The 14852-nt window shown below is 41.1% G+C and overlaps 1 protein-coding gene across 2 annotated transcripts in view; it reads left to right on the top strand.

Moving 5' to 3' along the window:
* The window catches only part of LOC107397333 (arf-GAP with Rho-GAP domain, ANK repeat and PH domain-containing protein 1), a 46440-nt gene extending 32022 nt beyond the window's left edge, over window positions 1-14418 (top strand). For both annotated transcript variants that reach the window (XM_054742758.2, XM_054742760.2), the window contains 20 exons: window positions 213-347; window positions 511-646; window positions 965-1067; window positions 1829-2021; window positions 2107-2152; window positions 4028-4191; window positions 4788-5000; window positions 5355-5460; window positions 5559-5706; window positions 5913-5996; window positions 7105-7194; window positions 7334-7451; window positions 9130-9243; window positions 9341-9486; window positions 9570-9652; window positions 9902-9961; window positions 11919-11982; window positions 12290-12448; window positions 13600-13645; window positions 13982-14418. In XM_054742758.2, the coding sequence (XP_054598733.1) occupies window positions 213-347; window positions 511-646; window positions 965-1067; window positions 1829-2021; window positions 2107-2152; window positions 4028-4191; window positions 4788-5000; window positions 5355-5460; window positions 5559-5706; window positions 5913-5996; window positions 7105-7194; window positions 7334-7451; window positions 9130-9243; window positions 9341-9486; window positions 9570-9652; window positions 9902-9961; window positions 11919-11982; window positions 12290-12448; window positions 13600-13620 (2183 nt within the window). In that variant the 3' untranslated portion in view covers window positions 13621-13645; window positions 13982-14418. The remainder of the gene's footprint in view (window positions 1-212; window positions 348-510; window positions 647-964; window positions 1068-1828; window positions 2022-2106; window positions 2153-4027; window positions 4192-4787; window positions 5001-5354; window positions 5461-5558; window positions 5707-5912; window positions 5997-7104; window positions 7195-7333; window positions 7452-9129; window positions 9244-9340; window positions 9487-9569; window positions 9653-9901; window positions 9962-11918; window positions 11983-12289; window positions 12449-13599; window positions 13646-13981) is intronic.
* The last annotated feature ends 434 nt before the right edge of the window (window positions 14419-14852 follow it).

The following is a 14852-nucleotide window of genomic DNA, read 5'->3' as shown; positions in this document are numbered from 1 at the left end:
AATCATTATTCTTGTAGCTTCTGTTCTTTGTGGCCATGTGACCCAGATTGTTTCCAAATAACTGCATAAAATGCTTTAGTTTCCTTTTTTTCATTACGGTCTTTGGTTTTGTCTCAGAGGAAGTAGTAATGGTGTCTCTGAGCTACAATACAAACCCACGGCATTTCTGGAATGTTGAGCTAATAGTTTTGACCGCTTTCTTCCTCCTGCAGAGCTGCCAATGTTACATGTGGAGGGGGGTATGGATCTGCAACATTACCAACCATCTCCGTGCGCATCTTACAATGGCTTTCTGTTCAAAACAGCATCTCTAACTCGAGCTGTCACAGAATGCAAGGCTAGAGAGGGTACGTGTGAAAACTGCTCCTTGACAAAACCGAGTAATCCTGATTAACTGTGTGTTTTGTGAACTTACATAATAAGTAAACCATTCAGAGTTAAAAAAACAATAATTACAGTTTTCACTCCTGATATGATGCATCATAAATTCCTTTTTGTTCATCTCCTTAGAGTTCAGTCGGCGTTGGTGCTCGTTGAATGACGGCTCCTTCAGCTACTATGAAAGTGACAAGAACCCAAACCCAAACGGAACGCTAAAGACCTCAGAGATTGTCTGTTTGGTCGTTGACACACCTCAGAAACATGGGTACGCACATATGGAAACTCACCTCGTTTTTACACGTGTGACTGTCTTTGATTTCTGTTGATTCCTAGAACATTTAGCCAGAACTAAATACTTTAAGATGGATTTGTTTTGTTTGTCTTTCTTCACTCTTTACTCTTTAATCTTATTCTTTCCCTTTCCTCCCCCTTTTTAAAATTACAAAAAAAAAACTTTTTCCATATTTTTGATATTTTAAAATAATTTTAATTTTTTTTATTTTTTTGTCCTTGTGATGCGCCTCGTGTTTTTTCTTGAAAGGTGCTATATAACAGATCTTTTCATCTTCTAATCTGTTTCCAGGTATGATTTCACCTTTGAGCTGTACTCCGAGTCGGAGCGGATTTATTTGTTTGGCACTGATGACCCTGAGAGCCACAAGGGGTGGGTCAAGTCCATTGCAAAGGTATCAGCCTCTTCTGGAACAAATAGCATTTTAGGGGGGAAATTAAAACATAATTTTAAAATAGCTCTATGAAAAATGGAGATTTTTGTTTAAAGACCAATTTTAACGAGAAACCTTTTATTTATTTATTTATTTTTTTTTACTTATTGAAATATGATTCGTCAACTCTGAGTTCCACATGCAGGCTGAACGTCAAATTAGTCTTCTACCCCTATTTCCTGCATCAGCCACCAATAGAAAATAGACCGGGAAACTCTTGGATTAGAAAAGCCAGTCATACCTATGTCACACTGAAAATTAGCATTCATGGACTCGCCCATCTTGGCTCAGGATGGGGAAGGCTGTTGTTTATTTATTGTCCTGGAAACCGCAGCGCATGCCTCGGCTAAGCTAATCATTAGACTTAGCAACACCACAACATGGCTTGTGTTATTTGTGGAGATAAAACATCAATGTTGCTAAGAAAACAGCATCTGTAGTAGAGTCACGTTCAGAAGTGAGATGTTCAAATATCAGAATATAAGACAAATTCATCTGCTGCTCGCCTCCCATCTGGCTATCTTCTACTTCATGAAACATGAGTGTGACGGCTTATTTCTTTTCAGAGATTCACTCACAAGGCATTCATTTACACTAAAGACCTCTGCAAATATATTGAAAAAACAAATGAACTTGGTCATAAGTAGAACGCATGGTGTTCCACTAATAATGAGATATGGTACTCCTACTGTCGGCATCAAAACCTCTGTCCTCTTCTCTAGAGCTTTATTCCAACCTCAGCTGAGCCTTTGCTGCGGCTGGGATTTGAGCGGATCGGTAGGCTGAAGTGTAAAGATGGCTTGAACCTACAGCAATCTAAAGTGGGCTGGTTTGCTCTAGAAGGTTCTACTCTTCATGTCTACCTGGAGAATAGCAAAGGAGAGGAGATCTGCCTGCGCAAAGTCAGTGAACTTTGTGAGTGAGATGATTAAAAACAAACCAAATAATTTTTTTGTAAATACTTGAACATAAATAATTCTATTGTTTATTTCTTCTACAGCAATTCAACAAGACAATGGTGTTTTAGTGCTGGTGGAGAAGGGAAGGTGAGATGGAGAAATCAGCCTGAAATTGTTACAAAACTACGGTGATTTAATTAGCCGAAATAAGTTATCTTTCAAAATTATTTCGGGTGTTTCTCTGTGTATATACTAATAAAGCAAAACCGAAAATAGCAGAATAGACTGTTAGTTTTTTCAGCTGTATAACAAGCTCATTAATTTGAGCAGAAACATGCAGGAACATGCACAGAGATGAATGTGGACTGCTACAGTCTTATATGGAGTGTCTTTTTAATGGTCTGACAGTAACAGGGTAGGAACTGTCTCGGTGTGTGACATTCACTTCCTCTTTGTACTCTGCCATCACCATCCTTGATGAGTCGCATCCCCGTTGTGTCTTTCACATACTTCAAGATGTAATTATTGGATAAAGCATCCTCAGTCGAACATTTTGGTTGATTCATGGACCGTAGTGGATCCAGTGATGGCGGTAGAATGGAGGTTATGTGATCCTAAAGACATCTTTATTATTATTGGTATTGGTGCTGCAGGTTGATAATCGCTGATAGAGATGTCTGTGGGTTTCTTGGGTACTGAAGTGATTGCAGAGGTTTTGTAGCACTTTAGCATCACAGCTCGACATAGGGAGGTGTTAACTACCATATTGACCTGAATATAAGACAAGGTTTTTTTCATAGAAAATTGTTTATGTGGGGTTTTATAATCAGGCTCTAAGCATTACACGCTTGTAACAGTAGAGGGTGCCAGGCTGTATGTTCTCAACAGGAGAAAAATTGGAGACGGGAAGTCCAGAGCAGAGTGGATCGAAAGTGGGGCAGGTTAGCAAGCTATAAGGCTGAGTTATGCAATTTATAAGATGACGGTGGTCAATTCAGCAGAGGTGTCAAACATTGCATGTATGGATGTATTGGATGGCAGTGAGTATGACATTCAATGGGAAGAGCCGGCAGGTGCAGCGATCTGATGGTACACATCGCAGCGGCATGAGAGTGAGTAGAGAGGCAGATGGCATATGAATAAAAACCTCTTTTGACTTTTGATTTCACATGTCAGCAAAGTTATGATAGTTAGCATTAAAATTGGATTTTTGCTCAGTATTTTGTCTCAAATTTTGAATAAAAATAGTTTATTTAAAAAGTGATTTAATTTAATTTTATATATTTTTTGTCTTTCCCTGAAGATTAGTCTTGGAAAGGGCGGTCGTCTTATAATGGGGGTCGGCCTTTATTCGGGCCAGTGCGTAATATCTGCTGGGACCTGTTTCAGTTGGTCTGCACAACCCTTGAATACGCAGCCCAGTGTTTCCCCAACACTGGTGGTGGTGGTGGTGGTGGGGGCTATGCATATGTAAGGGAAACCCTGCAGCCTGTACCTGCTCCCTTTCTTTGTTCAGGTCCCTGTAAACGTCAGTTGGGTTCAGACAGAGCACCTGCTCATCCGGCCCAGGGGTATTTAATGTTTCCGTTCTCGTGCTTTTAAGGTCCTCAAAGTGACAAAAGTAGTTGTTGAGATCATTCAGGAATGCAATATTTTCATCACATGACTGTGGGATGCTGCTGTAGCAGGTCGCAGACTTAACACGCTGCCACAGTCTTCTGGTATTCCTGTAATTCTGTAACTGGTTCTGATTTTCAGTACATAGGTCATTTTGACCAACCTGATTTCATCTAATTAATGTCTGCTTTAATCTTTTTCAGTGTTTAAAGTGTCAAAAAACATTTGTGTCTTTATGTCATTACCATATCTATGGGTTTGTAATGAGCCAGCTTTATGTAGCATGTAAAATATCTGTCTAAACATGGAGTATAGGTCAACTCTTAGACAGCTTTTGGGGAAAAGGGCACCTTTTCACTGGTTTCCCTTTCTCCTGTCATTTCTTGTTTCCTCCACCTTTTATAGAACTCTGTACATCGAGGGAGAAAGGAAGTTAGGTTTTGCAGGTTGGTGTGCGGCCATTCAAGCAGCAGGAAGGAGTGGAGGAGACATGCTGAGCGAGCAGCAGCTCACAGAGACGAACAGCCCCATCATTGTACAAAGCTGCATCGACTACGTCTTGCAGTACGGTAAGAGGCATCTGGAGGTGGATGCAGACAAAATTTTACCAACTTGACAGAAGTGAGATGTATGATCAGCTGTGATAGCTCACACTCATGTGACTGGAAGAGGAGGTCTGACTGTGGGACAGATCAACAAACAAAACAAAGATTTTGATTCTGTTGTTCATTTCTCCCTTTTTCCTTCAAGCCTCATTTATCAGCTGATAAACCACCGCCACACTCCTTTCTGTTTACTCTACTTCCAGTTAGTCACGCCACTGTCCTCATCTCACCTGTTAGTGATGCCATAGCTGAGTCACTCTGATGTCATCAGAAGATATGTTTACACAAAATGAAAACCAAAGTCTTTCTCATCAGTGGTTGATGTTATCCCGTAAGATAGATGAAAAATAAATGAACAAAACTGTTAAAGGAAGTTAAAATGTGTCTCTTCTGTACATGTCCGTTGATTAAAACATCTGTAAACGTGTCTGCTTGGAGCTGAGCCGCTGCTCCTCCACATTAAAATGAGTCTGCTGAGATGTTTCAGTCATCCTAGTATGCCTGCCCCCTCTGCACAACTCAACCCCGTGTGCGTCAGTCATGATGTTTTTCTTTTCAAGGAATGACATCAGAGGGAATTTATCGCAAAAGTGGTGTGAACTCCCGTGTGGCTGGCTTGTGTGACAGATTCCGCCAAGATGCTCGCAGTCTTCGTCTGAAGGAAGGAGAGCATATGGTGGATGACGTCTCCAATACGCTCAAACGCTTCTTCAGGGAGTTAAAGGATGGACTGTTTACATCCGAGGATAGCCAGAGCTGGCTCAATGCCACAGGTGAGAGGCACACAGCACAAAAATGACAGGATCGATATCTGAGTGTGAGCATGGTATGAGCATAGTATTCTTCATGTCTTTCAGTTGGGCTTTACATGTATTAATGTATTTAAAGAGTGTAGCAAAAGTTTTGGTTTCATCTCTAATGTCGCCTTCATCAGAGCATCCACAGGTGTTATCGTTGTTCCTTCTGCTGCGGCTGCTTACATGTGGGCAGTAAAGGGACACTCTGCCCATGTCCGGATGCAGGCGACAGTGGGGCCCAAACTGTCAGCAAACATGAATTTAACAAAGAGTTGGGCTTTTATTTAATATTTCATCTTCTCTTCGTTTTCACTCCATCCTTTACTCCAGACATTCAAGATGAAAATGAAAAAATTGAGCAGTACAAGCTCCTGTTGGACAAACTTCCTCATGTCAACAAGGCCACGCTAGAAACTTTAATCAACCACCTGTACTGGTGAGTAGCGGACACCACAACGGACTTCTTCATTGAGTAGTGTGTGTGTGTGTGTGTGTTTGTGCACAGAGTGGTTATCTTCATGGTTTGTGTTTCAGCGTGCAGTGTTTCTCTGAGCAAAATCAGATGAACCTCCACAACCTGGCCATAGTGTTTGGTCCCACTCTGTTCCAAACAGATGGGCAGGACTACACGGCCGGCCGTGCCATCGAAGACCTCATACAGCACTACAAAGTCATCTTTGAGGTCTGTCCTTCACACAACGGGATCATTTGGGATCACACCGGAAGCATTTTTACACTCAAAGCTGCTTTCTTTGGTAATGAAGTCAGTAAATGGAAAACGGTGTATACAGGAGGAGATAAACTACTGATCAGGATCATTGATTTTACTGAGCTTTACGAGCCAGTGGATTACTTCATGTTCATCTGTGTGTGAATTATTGTTTTTAGGTGGATGAGCAGCAGCTAAACAAGCAGCTGAAAGAGATTGATCAGATCAGACGTTTGAGAGAAACTGGCGGCAACAAGTTTCCTGTAAGTCCCCCCCTACACACACACACACACACACACACACACACACACACACACACACACACACACACACACACACACACACACACACACACACAACCCCCACTAACACCCGCCCCCACCCCACAAAAAACAAATCTTGTTTAGAATAATTGCTTTTCTCTGGAATGTCCACATCACAGTAAGGTTTCTAAGGTTGTTAAGTTATATTCCTCAGTGTTAACGTGCTCTCTTAAACCATCAGACTGAAGATTTTTATTTTCATGTTGTTGAATTAAAATATATTTAGTCTTAAGCTGGGCGGACACTGTGCGACTTTTTCACTCGTAGCACTCAGCTTCAGCTCAAACTGTACGACTTCATCGCAGAGCAGATCTCACGAGTCATGTGCTCACACTGTACGACCCAGTTCTCGGTTGCAACCTGACTGCTCACACTGTACGTCTGGTAGCAACACGTCGGCCCTAAAAATATGCTAAAAATAGCCGTTTTTACTCAACATGTCAGACTTTTTTGTCTTGTTTTGCCTGTTGTCCTTTGGGAGTGCTGCAGGAGGACACACAGGGATTTATGGGGGTTGGATGAGGAAAACGAAATAAAGAAAGTAAATCTGTGTTTTGTGATCAGTTTAATTTGACATGAACATGACAAACACGCTTTCTTGACAATCTTTGTGAGTAAAAAAACGTGTAGAAACAAAAACGAACAACGTGTGTTATTAGGGAAACAGCGGGTGAGCGGTGTTGATGCAGGACTGCACATGCGCCGTGAGCGGTTCTGATACTTTTTTGGTCGCAGCGTCGCTTCAACAGTGCAATACCCTCACGAGGGACGAGCAAAATATTAAACACGCCAGAAGTCTGTGCGAGCTCACGATTGCTGATCGGTAGCTGGTCACGTGGTGTTAATCGCCTCTCGTAACCCCCTGTACACTACACGACGCTCGGCGCAAAACTCGCCCCGATCTTGTGGATTCTCGCACGAGTGGAAAATCGGCTCAAAAAAGTGAAAAAGTCTCACAGTGTACGCCCGGCTTAAGGCCATCTGTCTGCATTGTTGCTGATGTTGTTACGTGTGTGTGTGTGTGTGTGCGTGCGTGCATGTGTGTCAGACACATCCAAGGACTGAACAGGATGGCCACTTCATCTGTACCGTTTACCTGGAAGAAATAAAGGATACTGTCATTGAGCAGAGTGTCAAAGTAATTGGAATTTTACAAAATCACACATTGTGTTTTTTCTGCTTTCATCTAGTTTATTCTTGTTTTCATGTCTTTATTCCTGCAATAACTGATCAAGTTAGAATGCAGTCCTCCTTTTAAACTTTCTGTTTCTCGTCAGGTTCCTGGTTCTATGACAGCAGCAGAGCTGACGTACGAGATTTTGGACCTCCGCAAAATCTCGTTTACAGAAAAAGATTACTGGTGCTGCTGGGAGGTCTGCAGCAAAGAGGAAACGGGTGAGAGAGAGGGAGACACGTGTATTCCTCCAACAAAACATTTTGATCAGTTAAATTGTGGTGTATCTTGGGGATCTGCTCCTGGACAACTTATTTTCTGCATTTATACACTTCCTGTTGGCCAATTTCATCATTATGTTATATTTTTTATGCATGTGTTGCACAACTCTTCATACCTTTAAAGTTCAGTTTATTTACATAGCGCCAAATCACGACGAGAGTCGTCTCAAGGCACCAAACAAATAAAACATCCCAATACAGTCAGTAAAATGTTTCCTATATAGGAACCCAGCAGATTGATCGAGTCACTGACTAGCGTCAGTGTCTTTACAGTAATCTTCATACTAAGCAAGCATGCAGTGACAGTGGAGAGAAAAACTCCCTTTTAACAGGAAGAACCCTCCAGAGGATCCTGGCTCAGTACAAGCAGCCATCCACCACTACTGAATGGGGATTGAGAAGACGGAGCACACACGCACGCACACACACGCACGCACACACACACACACACACACACACACACACACACACACACACACACACACACGACCACACACACACCTAGTAGTTTTTTCAAAGAGCCACAACAGCTCACTTCAAAATAAAGTTATATACAATAACAATATATCCATTTATCTTATCGCTGACTTTTTCACTTTAAAACACAAACTAAGGGGTTGACATTCAGATTGTGAGACGGAAAAGTTTCATATCATTAAAGTAACACTAGTTTTTAACATTTGAGCTATTGCTTTCAAACTGGTTTAAATTTTCTTGAGCCAGAAACAGGAGCAACTTCACACTGAACTGTAGTCCTCTGCTGACCAGAAACTGCACTTAACTCTAGCGGTTCGGGTAAGCACTAGTGGATGGTCTGTACCTGTTTTATGGCTTTACTGTGCTGGCAGCTCATATAAAAGCTAGCAGCTTTGTCAGTTTGCTGACCGCCAATAAAAAGAGCAAGAAGCAGAAGAAGTTAGCTTTTTTGTTGTTGTCGTGATGGAGCTTGGAAGTAAAAGGAAGAGAGGAATGTCTTTGGAGGTGACGCAAAGAGAGTGAAAACCAGAGTGAACATCAGCACGACCTACACTTGTTGGATTCTGTTTCCAACCATCTAAAAAGTAGCAAGCAAAGTTCAGTTTTACAGTATTTGTCTTTGTTTCAGTACTGCCAACAATCACACATTTATTAAAACATGCAAACACCTTGTCTGATGATATTATCTGCAAAGTCGGTGTGAGCAACAGCAGGCTGCAGGAGGACAGCTATAATTCCGCTTTCCACCAGTATGGGGAGAAGCGGGGCTTCTAATTAAATGCTACTTTAAAAGCTGTGTCAGATTGACAGTTACTAGAAACAAATCTCATAGCTAAGCTAGCAAAGTCGTGACATTCTCTCTATTCAGCCAGTGTGACAGAAAGGCTCTATCTCATCAGTGATTGTTTGCTGTGGTTTTGGTATTTGAGCTTGGTATGTGGACAGCCTACGTGTCCACCGGGAAAACTGTCTCATCAGATGCCAGTAAACTCGGCTGATCTGTTAGATTTCTCGTTAACCTTTCTTTAAACATCCTGGTGCCTTTACATATGCTGGCATTTCACTAGCTAGGATTCCTCCTAATCACAAAGGAATAATTGTTTCATCATTCTTCGTTTCTTTGTCCTTGCCTGCCTCTCAGAACGACCGCTGCATTATGAGGAGCGTGTCCTACCCATCCTCCACTCTATAGGGACAGAATCCTTTCTGCTTATCAAGAAACATCCAGCTATGGATTCAATGCTCGTTTACCTGGGTAAACACAAACTTACAAAACCCGTCTGTTTAACACTGCATTGTGTTTTTAAAAAAATATGTTTTTAACATTTTTAAACCTTTCCTTTCTCCCTCAGCCAGTAAAATGGATTCATCAAAACACGGGATAATGAAATTCAGAGAAGAGCGAAGCATCTTGGGCTTAGGGCTGCCCACGGGAAATTTCCACGACCGATATTTTGTTCTGAATTTCACCTCACTCAGAATGTACAAGGATGTTAGGGTAAGAAACCCCATCAGCTTTATGGTTTTACGGCTGTCGCTTTGTTTAATGTTTTTGAGGCCTGTATTGTTTGACTCTGTCAGAGTAATCGTTGTGAACGGGAATGGCCAGTCAGCAACCTGACCATCTACTTTGGAATCAAGAAGAAACTCCGTCCTCCCACAAGGTCAGCAAACGTACAAAACTCAAGTGGCTCATTTAAACGACCCACTGTCATCATTTTGTGTTCAAGTATCGTTTTTCATTTCAACATTTGGAAAACTATTTTTGTCTTCACAAACTTTTTACTTAGTGGAACTTGTAAGTATTGTAGATGACCGCCGAGGGCAGAAAAAGACCAAGATTTTTCTTGACAGTCATAAAATAATTGTATTATTGTTATATATTTATTTTTTTAATCTTGCTCTGTTTTTAGTTGGGGATTGATGGTGATATATGAGAGCAAGAAACAAGACAAGCCAGAAAAACAGCAGTGGTGAGTTGCTGATAAGTGATCTAATATCTACACTTTATTACATTTCCAGACTGCTGGATTTCTCACTCAGAATAAAAGTGAATCTACACGAATCCTTCAAGACGTTACAACTTATAAGTTAAATAATCATATGATGAATGAACAGGATGTTTAAATGAAATGTTTGAATAATCTGTGCTTAAATCAATAACCTTTAAATGAATATAGCTCTTACAATGATCCATTGCAGATCTTATGATCAGTATGTGTTTGATTTAACAAGTTAATCATTATCTACACTCATACATATCTTCATAAGATACAAATTAAGGTTAAGGTTGACCCCACATAAGTGTTTAAAACCATTTTCATTCACAGTGTTACAAACATGTTTGTATCTGAGGAGGGAGTGGCTTTCTGAGGGATGTTGGTAAATACCCAGAAACTTGTCAAATTCTGATTGGCCAAACTTGGCCAGAAATCATAACAAAGTAGTTTAATAAAACAAGAATTACTTCCCGAGTAATTCAGTTTCGAGCGGAGTTCCGAACCGGTCAATTCGGAACAAGCATCCTTGAGACATTTCTTTTGACATACAGTCAAAAACCTGTTTGCACGCTGCAAGCTGACACAGCCGGACGGCTCCCTAAGAGCCACATCCACTTTGGACGCAAACAAGCACTCCAGCTGTGACCTGGAGACATCTCAAGACTGGACGGCTCGTATCAGAGTTTAATCCACAAAATCCCGGTGCCGTGAGGTCCACCCGACTTCTGACAGTCCGGATCTGCTGGGGGTCTCCACCAGGGTTTGTAGACAGGTTGTGTCTGATGCTGTTTTATTTATAATCAACTCTCTAGTTTATAGCAGACAACAAATTCATTTACACCCAGATTTCACAAATTCTTTCAGATACAAATATTCTGATAATCATCTAACTGACATCACACCACCTCACACATCACATTCCATCACCGCATATCCACTCCATCGCATCTCATTATTCATACCTTGTCATGTATAATCATTAGTTTAGAAAATAATAAAATTCCTTTTTAACGATATACTTGACTCTGTCTGAATTAATACAAAGTGTGTTTATGGTCCCTGAAGAAGTAAAAGTAACTATAATCTTCTGATTAAACTTCAAAGATCAATCAGATTGATATTTCATATTTATATGGAATCATCACATCTTATTGCTCGTAATTAATTTGTAGTCGTCACGCTATAAAGAGTGACCTCTACATATGTCCTAAAATGTAAGGATGTTTGTCAGCTTTCAGCCAATGCAACATTCTGCTATGACCTACGGTTCTCCCAGGGTTCTGCCTCAAATAACTCAGAGGAAGCTAAGATATTCTGTGGTAACCCAAGTTATATGTAAAACAAACGAACATCAAAACGCTGCTGGAATATGTTAGATCCCCATGTCTTGTAAGCCATTTAAACTTTGAATGGCATTTCTAGGTCAGGACGTTTTCACACACTAAGCTCTCAAATAGCACAAGGTTCATCAAAAACTTGAGCCATTTCTCATTGTTTTTCTATGAGGGACTTATTGGCATTGTAAATACCAAGCATTGAGACCGACTGAAGGTGCAATACATGGTGCTTTTAGATAAAAAACAGAGAAAGACTGAAGAATAGACTGTTTCGTCCATTGAAGAATAATAGTGGATGCCCGTGAAATACATGTGTGTTAGTGCATGGCCTGGCTTCAGCCTTCACATTCCATGTTTACTCCTGCGGCGCCACCACTAGGTGCTACAGCAGACATCAGTTCCACGTATTATCTTTGATTAACTCTCTTGTCTTTTTGTTTTGTGTTGGTAATGAGTCTGAAAAGCTTATCAGCATTCTTGTTTCCACAAAGTATCATGATTACACACACACACACACACACACACTCTCTCTCTCTCTCTTCTTCCTGAATTTGTTGCATAGCCTGGCTCACATCATCTCCATTTGTCTGCAGGTATCTCTGCTGTGAAACAGAGTCAGAAATGAGGGAGTGGTACTCTACATTTCTGAGCTGCCAGGTGTGTTTTCTTTCACACACACACACACACACACACACACACACACACACACACACACACACACACGCACGCACGCACACACACACACATTTGCAGCAGTTTAAAACTCATGAATCTGGTGCAGCTAGGCGTCTATAGGACTGTAGCGTTGCTGATTGTGATCACCGCTGAACAACCTCAGCAGGGCGGTTTGATTTTTGCTTTAAGATTTTCTCTTAGTGGTACCGAGCCAGTTTTAGCATGATAACATGTCTCCTTCCTCTCCATCTGGATGCCTCCACTTGGCCCCGTGGACTCCTCCATTCAGTACAACGGCAAGGTGTGGTCTAAGGATGTGTGCCAGCAGACTCGAGCGAGCCGCGTGTTGCCAGACACGCGTCACGGTAACGTGTCACTGATACCGCTGCGTGGCAGTGAGAATGAGATGCGGAACAGCGTAGCTGCTTTCAGCCAAGACCAGCTTGCTGTGAGTCAAATCTGCCAATCACTGGGGACTAATCCTGGGACAAACTGGGTGGCGCAGTTTGGAGCTGCTGGATAATCAGAGACATTCATGCTGAACAGGTGGTTCACGACCTCTCCACTCATCCTTATCAGAAGCAGAACTACTTGTACCATAGTAGTTGTGCAGCACAGACTATGGAGGTGTGACTTCTGGTAAAAATCTATGAAACTGGTACATATTTAATGTTTTCTCTGGTAACAGAAGGAGAGGAGTTGGGGTCACACCTGTGCAGCGTGGACAATCTCTGATCTGTGATTTAACTCTGATCTACATCATCATGACATGATCTGGGTTCTTTAACTGTCAGTCTGACTCAAAGAGGAGATCAGCCTTTTCTTGTCCAACTATTTATATTTCAGTCTGAACAGGCTTAAGAGCCCAGATCAAATGAGCTGGAGACAGCAGCATTTTCATCAGCAACACAAAGACTTTAGTCAACACTGTTTCACAGAGCAGATGCCTTCATCTGAGCTTTAGACTTGACTCAGTACAATCAGTCAGTATAACTCCATCACTTTAGGTTTGTTTGGCTTTATTTTATACATGCATCAGCATCACCCTCCATCCTTCTGCTAGCTTCATCTTTAAGATCACATTTTTTCTGAGCTGTGTTCAGACTTCAAAAAAATGTCCACAGAGTGAGGATGCTGCTGTCTCCTGCTGCTGTTCCAGCCATCACACGCTGCTCATTAGTTTGCTACAGACGGTAGCGGCACAGTCAGCCTGCAGGAACCTTCAGTGGTACAAACACCACTTCCTGTTTGTTTGTTTGTTTCCAGATACAGTGGGATGCGAAATTTTGGGCAGCCTTGTTAATCTTCATGAGTTTCATGTAAAAATCATTGGCTGTAAAAAAATATTTCAGTTAAATATATAAAATAGGAGACACACACAATGATGTTTAAAAAGTGAAACTAAGTTCATAGGATTTACAGAAAGGGTGCAATAATTGTTCAGTCAAGATTAGACAGGTGCATAAATTTGTTAATGTGTCCAGTTTTCAATGTTAAGTTAAACTGTAGCTAAGCCACACATCTCACCTCAGATCTGCTCCTGAAACGTTTTATTTTTGTTTCTTCTGTGTCCAAACCTCTGCATTGTTTGTGTTTCAGCTCCTTAGAGATTTGCGATAATGCTCACAGTGATGGTAGCAGCAAGGTAAGGATGCTCTACACTCAAAATGAAAACCACAAACACCAGTGAGATTTTCACATTTAATTATCCAATAATCCTATTTTTTCCATTCACATCTGTATAAATGATATTAATTTTATTCATCTCTTCTCCTGAATCCACCTCTCATGAGCAGCCTCTTGTTGCCATGGTGGTGAGACTTTTGTGGTCCTGATGAGAATTTGAAGCTTGACCTCCCAGAGGATGTTGAAAACGGTTTTGCTACATAAGCTGTGTGTCAGAATCAGTTTTTGTCTGAATGTTTGGATACGTTTGTGATAAAACATTCAGCCTCTAACTGTGGATGTTTGTCATTTAAAGGTTGGATGGAGGGACTCTGAATTCTCCGTGGCCTTCATCTTTTAGAGATTGTACAGATCAGAGTGATGAACACTCAGAGAAGTGGACTCTAACTTTTTGGATGTGGACGACAGTTCCACCTTAAAGGACTAACAGCAGGATCTGTTCCGCTCTCCTACAGATTCATTTGACTTGTTGCACGTTTGGGTGGACGAACACATGGATGGATGTGGCGGGGAGCTCTAGCATTAAAGCAAAAGAGACAATGTTCAGTGAAAAGTTCTCCTGCCACTTCCAGCTTGCCTTTCCACCAATTTTTGGCATCTTCCCACACAAAAAGACACGGGAAATATTCATTCCCTCTAGTGTGTTTGTAAAAAATAAAGTTCTTGTAGGTAAATGTTATTTTGGACATCAACACAAAGTGCTTCAACTATTTTAATAAATGTTTAAAGTCATTTCTAGCTGAATCTGTTTCTTTAAACACTTGTTCATTAAACTAAAGTTGTAAATGTGCAGCTCAGAACTGAGCGATTATGAAGGAAAGCTGATTTCAGAGGATCTGACTTCATCTAGGACGGGACTGAAACACAACCGCTCCATATCTGCTGGATATCTGTGCAGGAATCCCAGTGAGAGCTGCAGATACATCATTAAGCACGTTATCCTGAATGATTGTCTGTAGGGCTGTTAAAGACCATCCGTCCTGTACAGAAAACATAGAAACACAAGTGTTGCAGCTTAAAGAAAGAAGAGTTTTATCATGTAACATGTTGGATTATTAGAAAACGAGAGAAGTAGCTGATTTATTGAGGTTATTTAAATAAAAGTGAACTTTAACCTGAAGTTGAGATCTCAGAACATGTCCTTATTTAAAAATAAATGTTTAGTT

Source organism: Nothobranchius furzeri, chromosome 13 (genome assembly GCF_043380555.1).
Source record: "Nothobranchius furzeri strain GRZ-AD chromosome 13, NfurGRZ-RIMD1, whole genome shotgun sequence".
NCBI lineage: Eukaryota > Metazoa > Chordata > Actinopteri > Cyprinodontiformes > Nothobranchiidae > Nothobranchius > Nothobranchius furzeri.
This window is presented reverse-complemented; position numbering and strand designations above follow the sequence as displayed.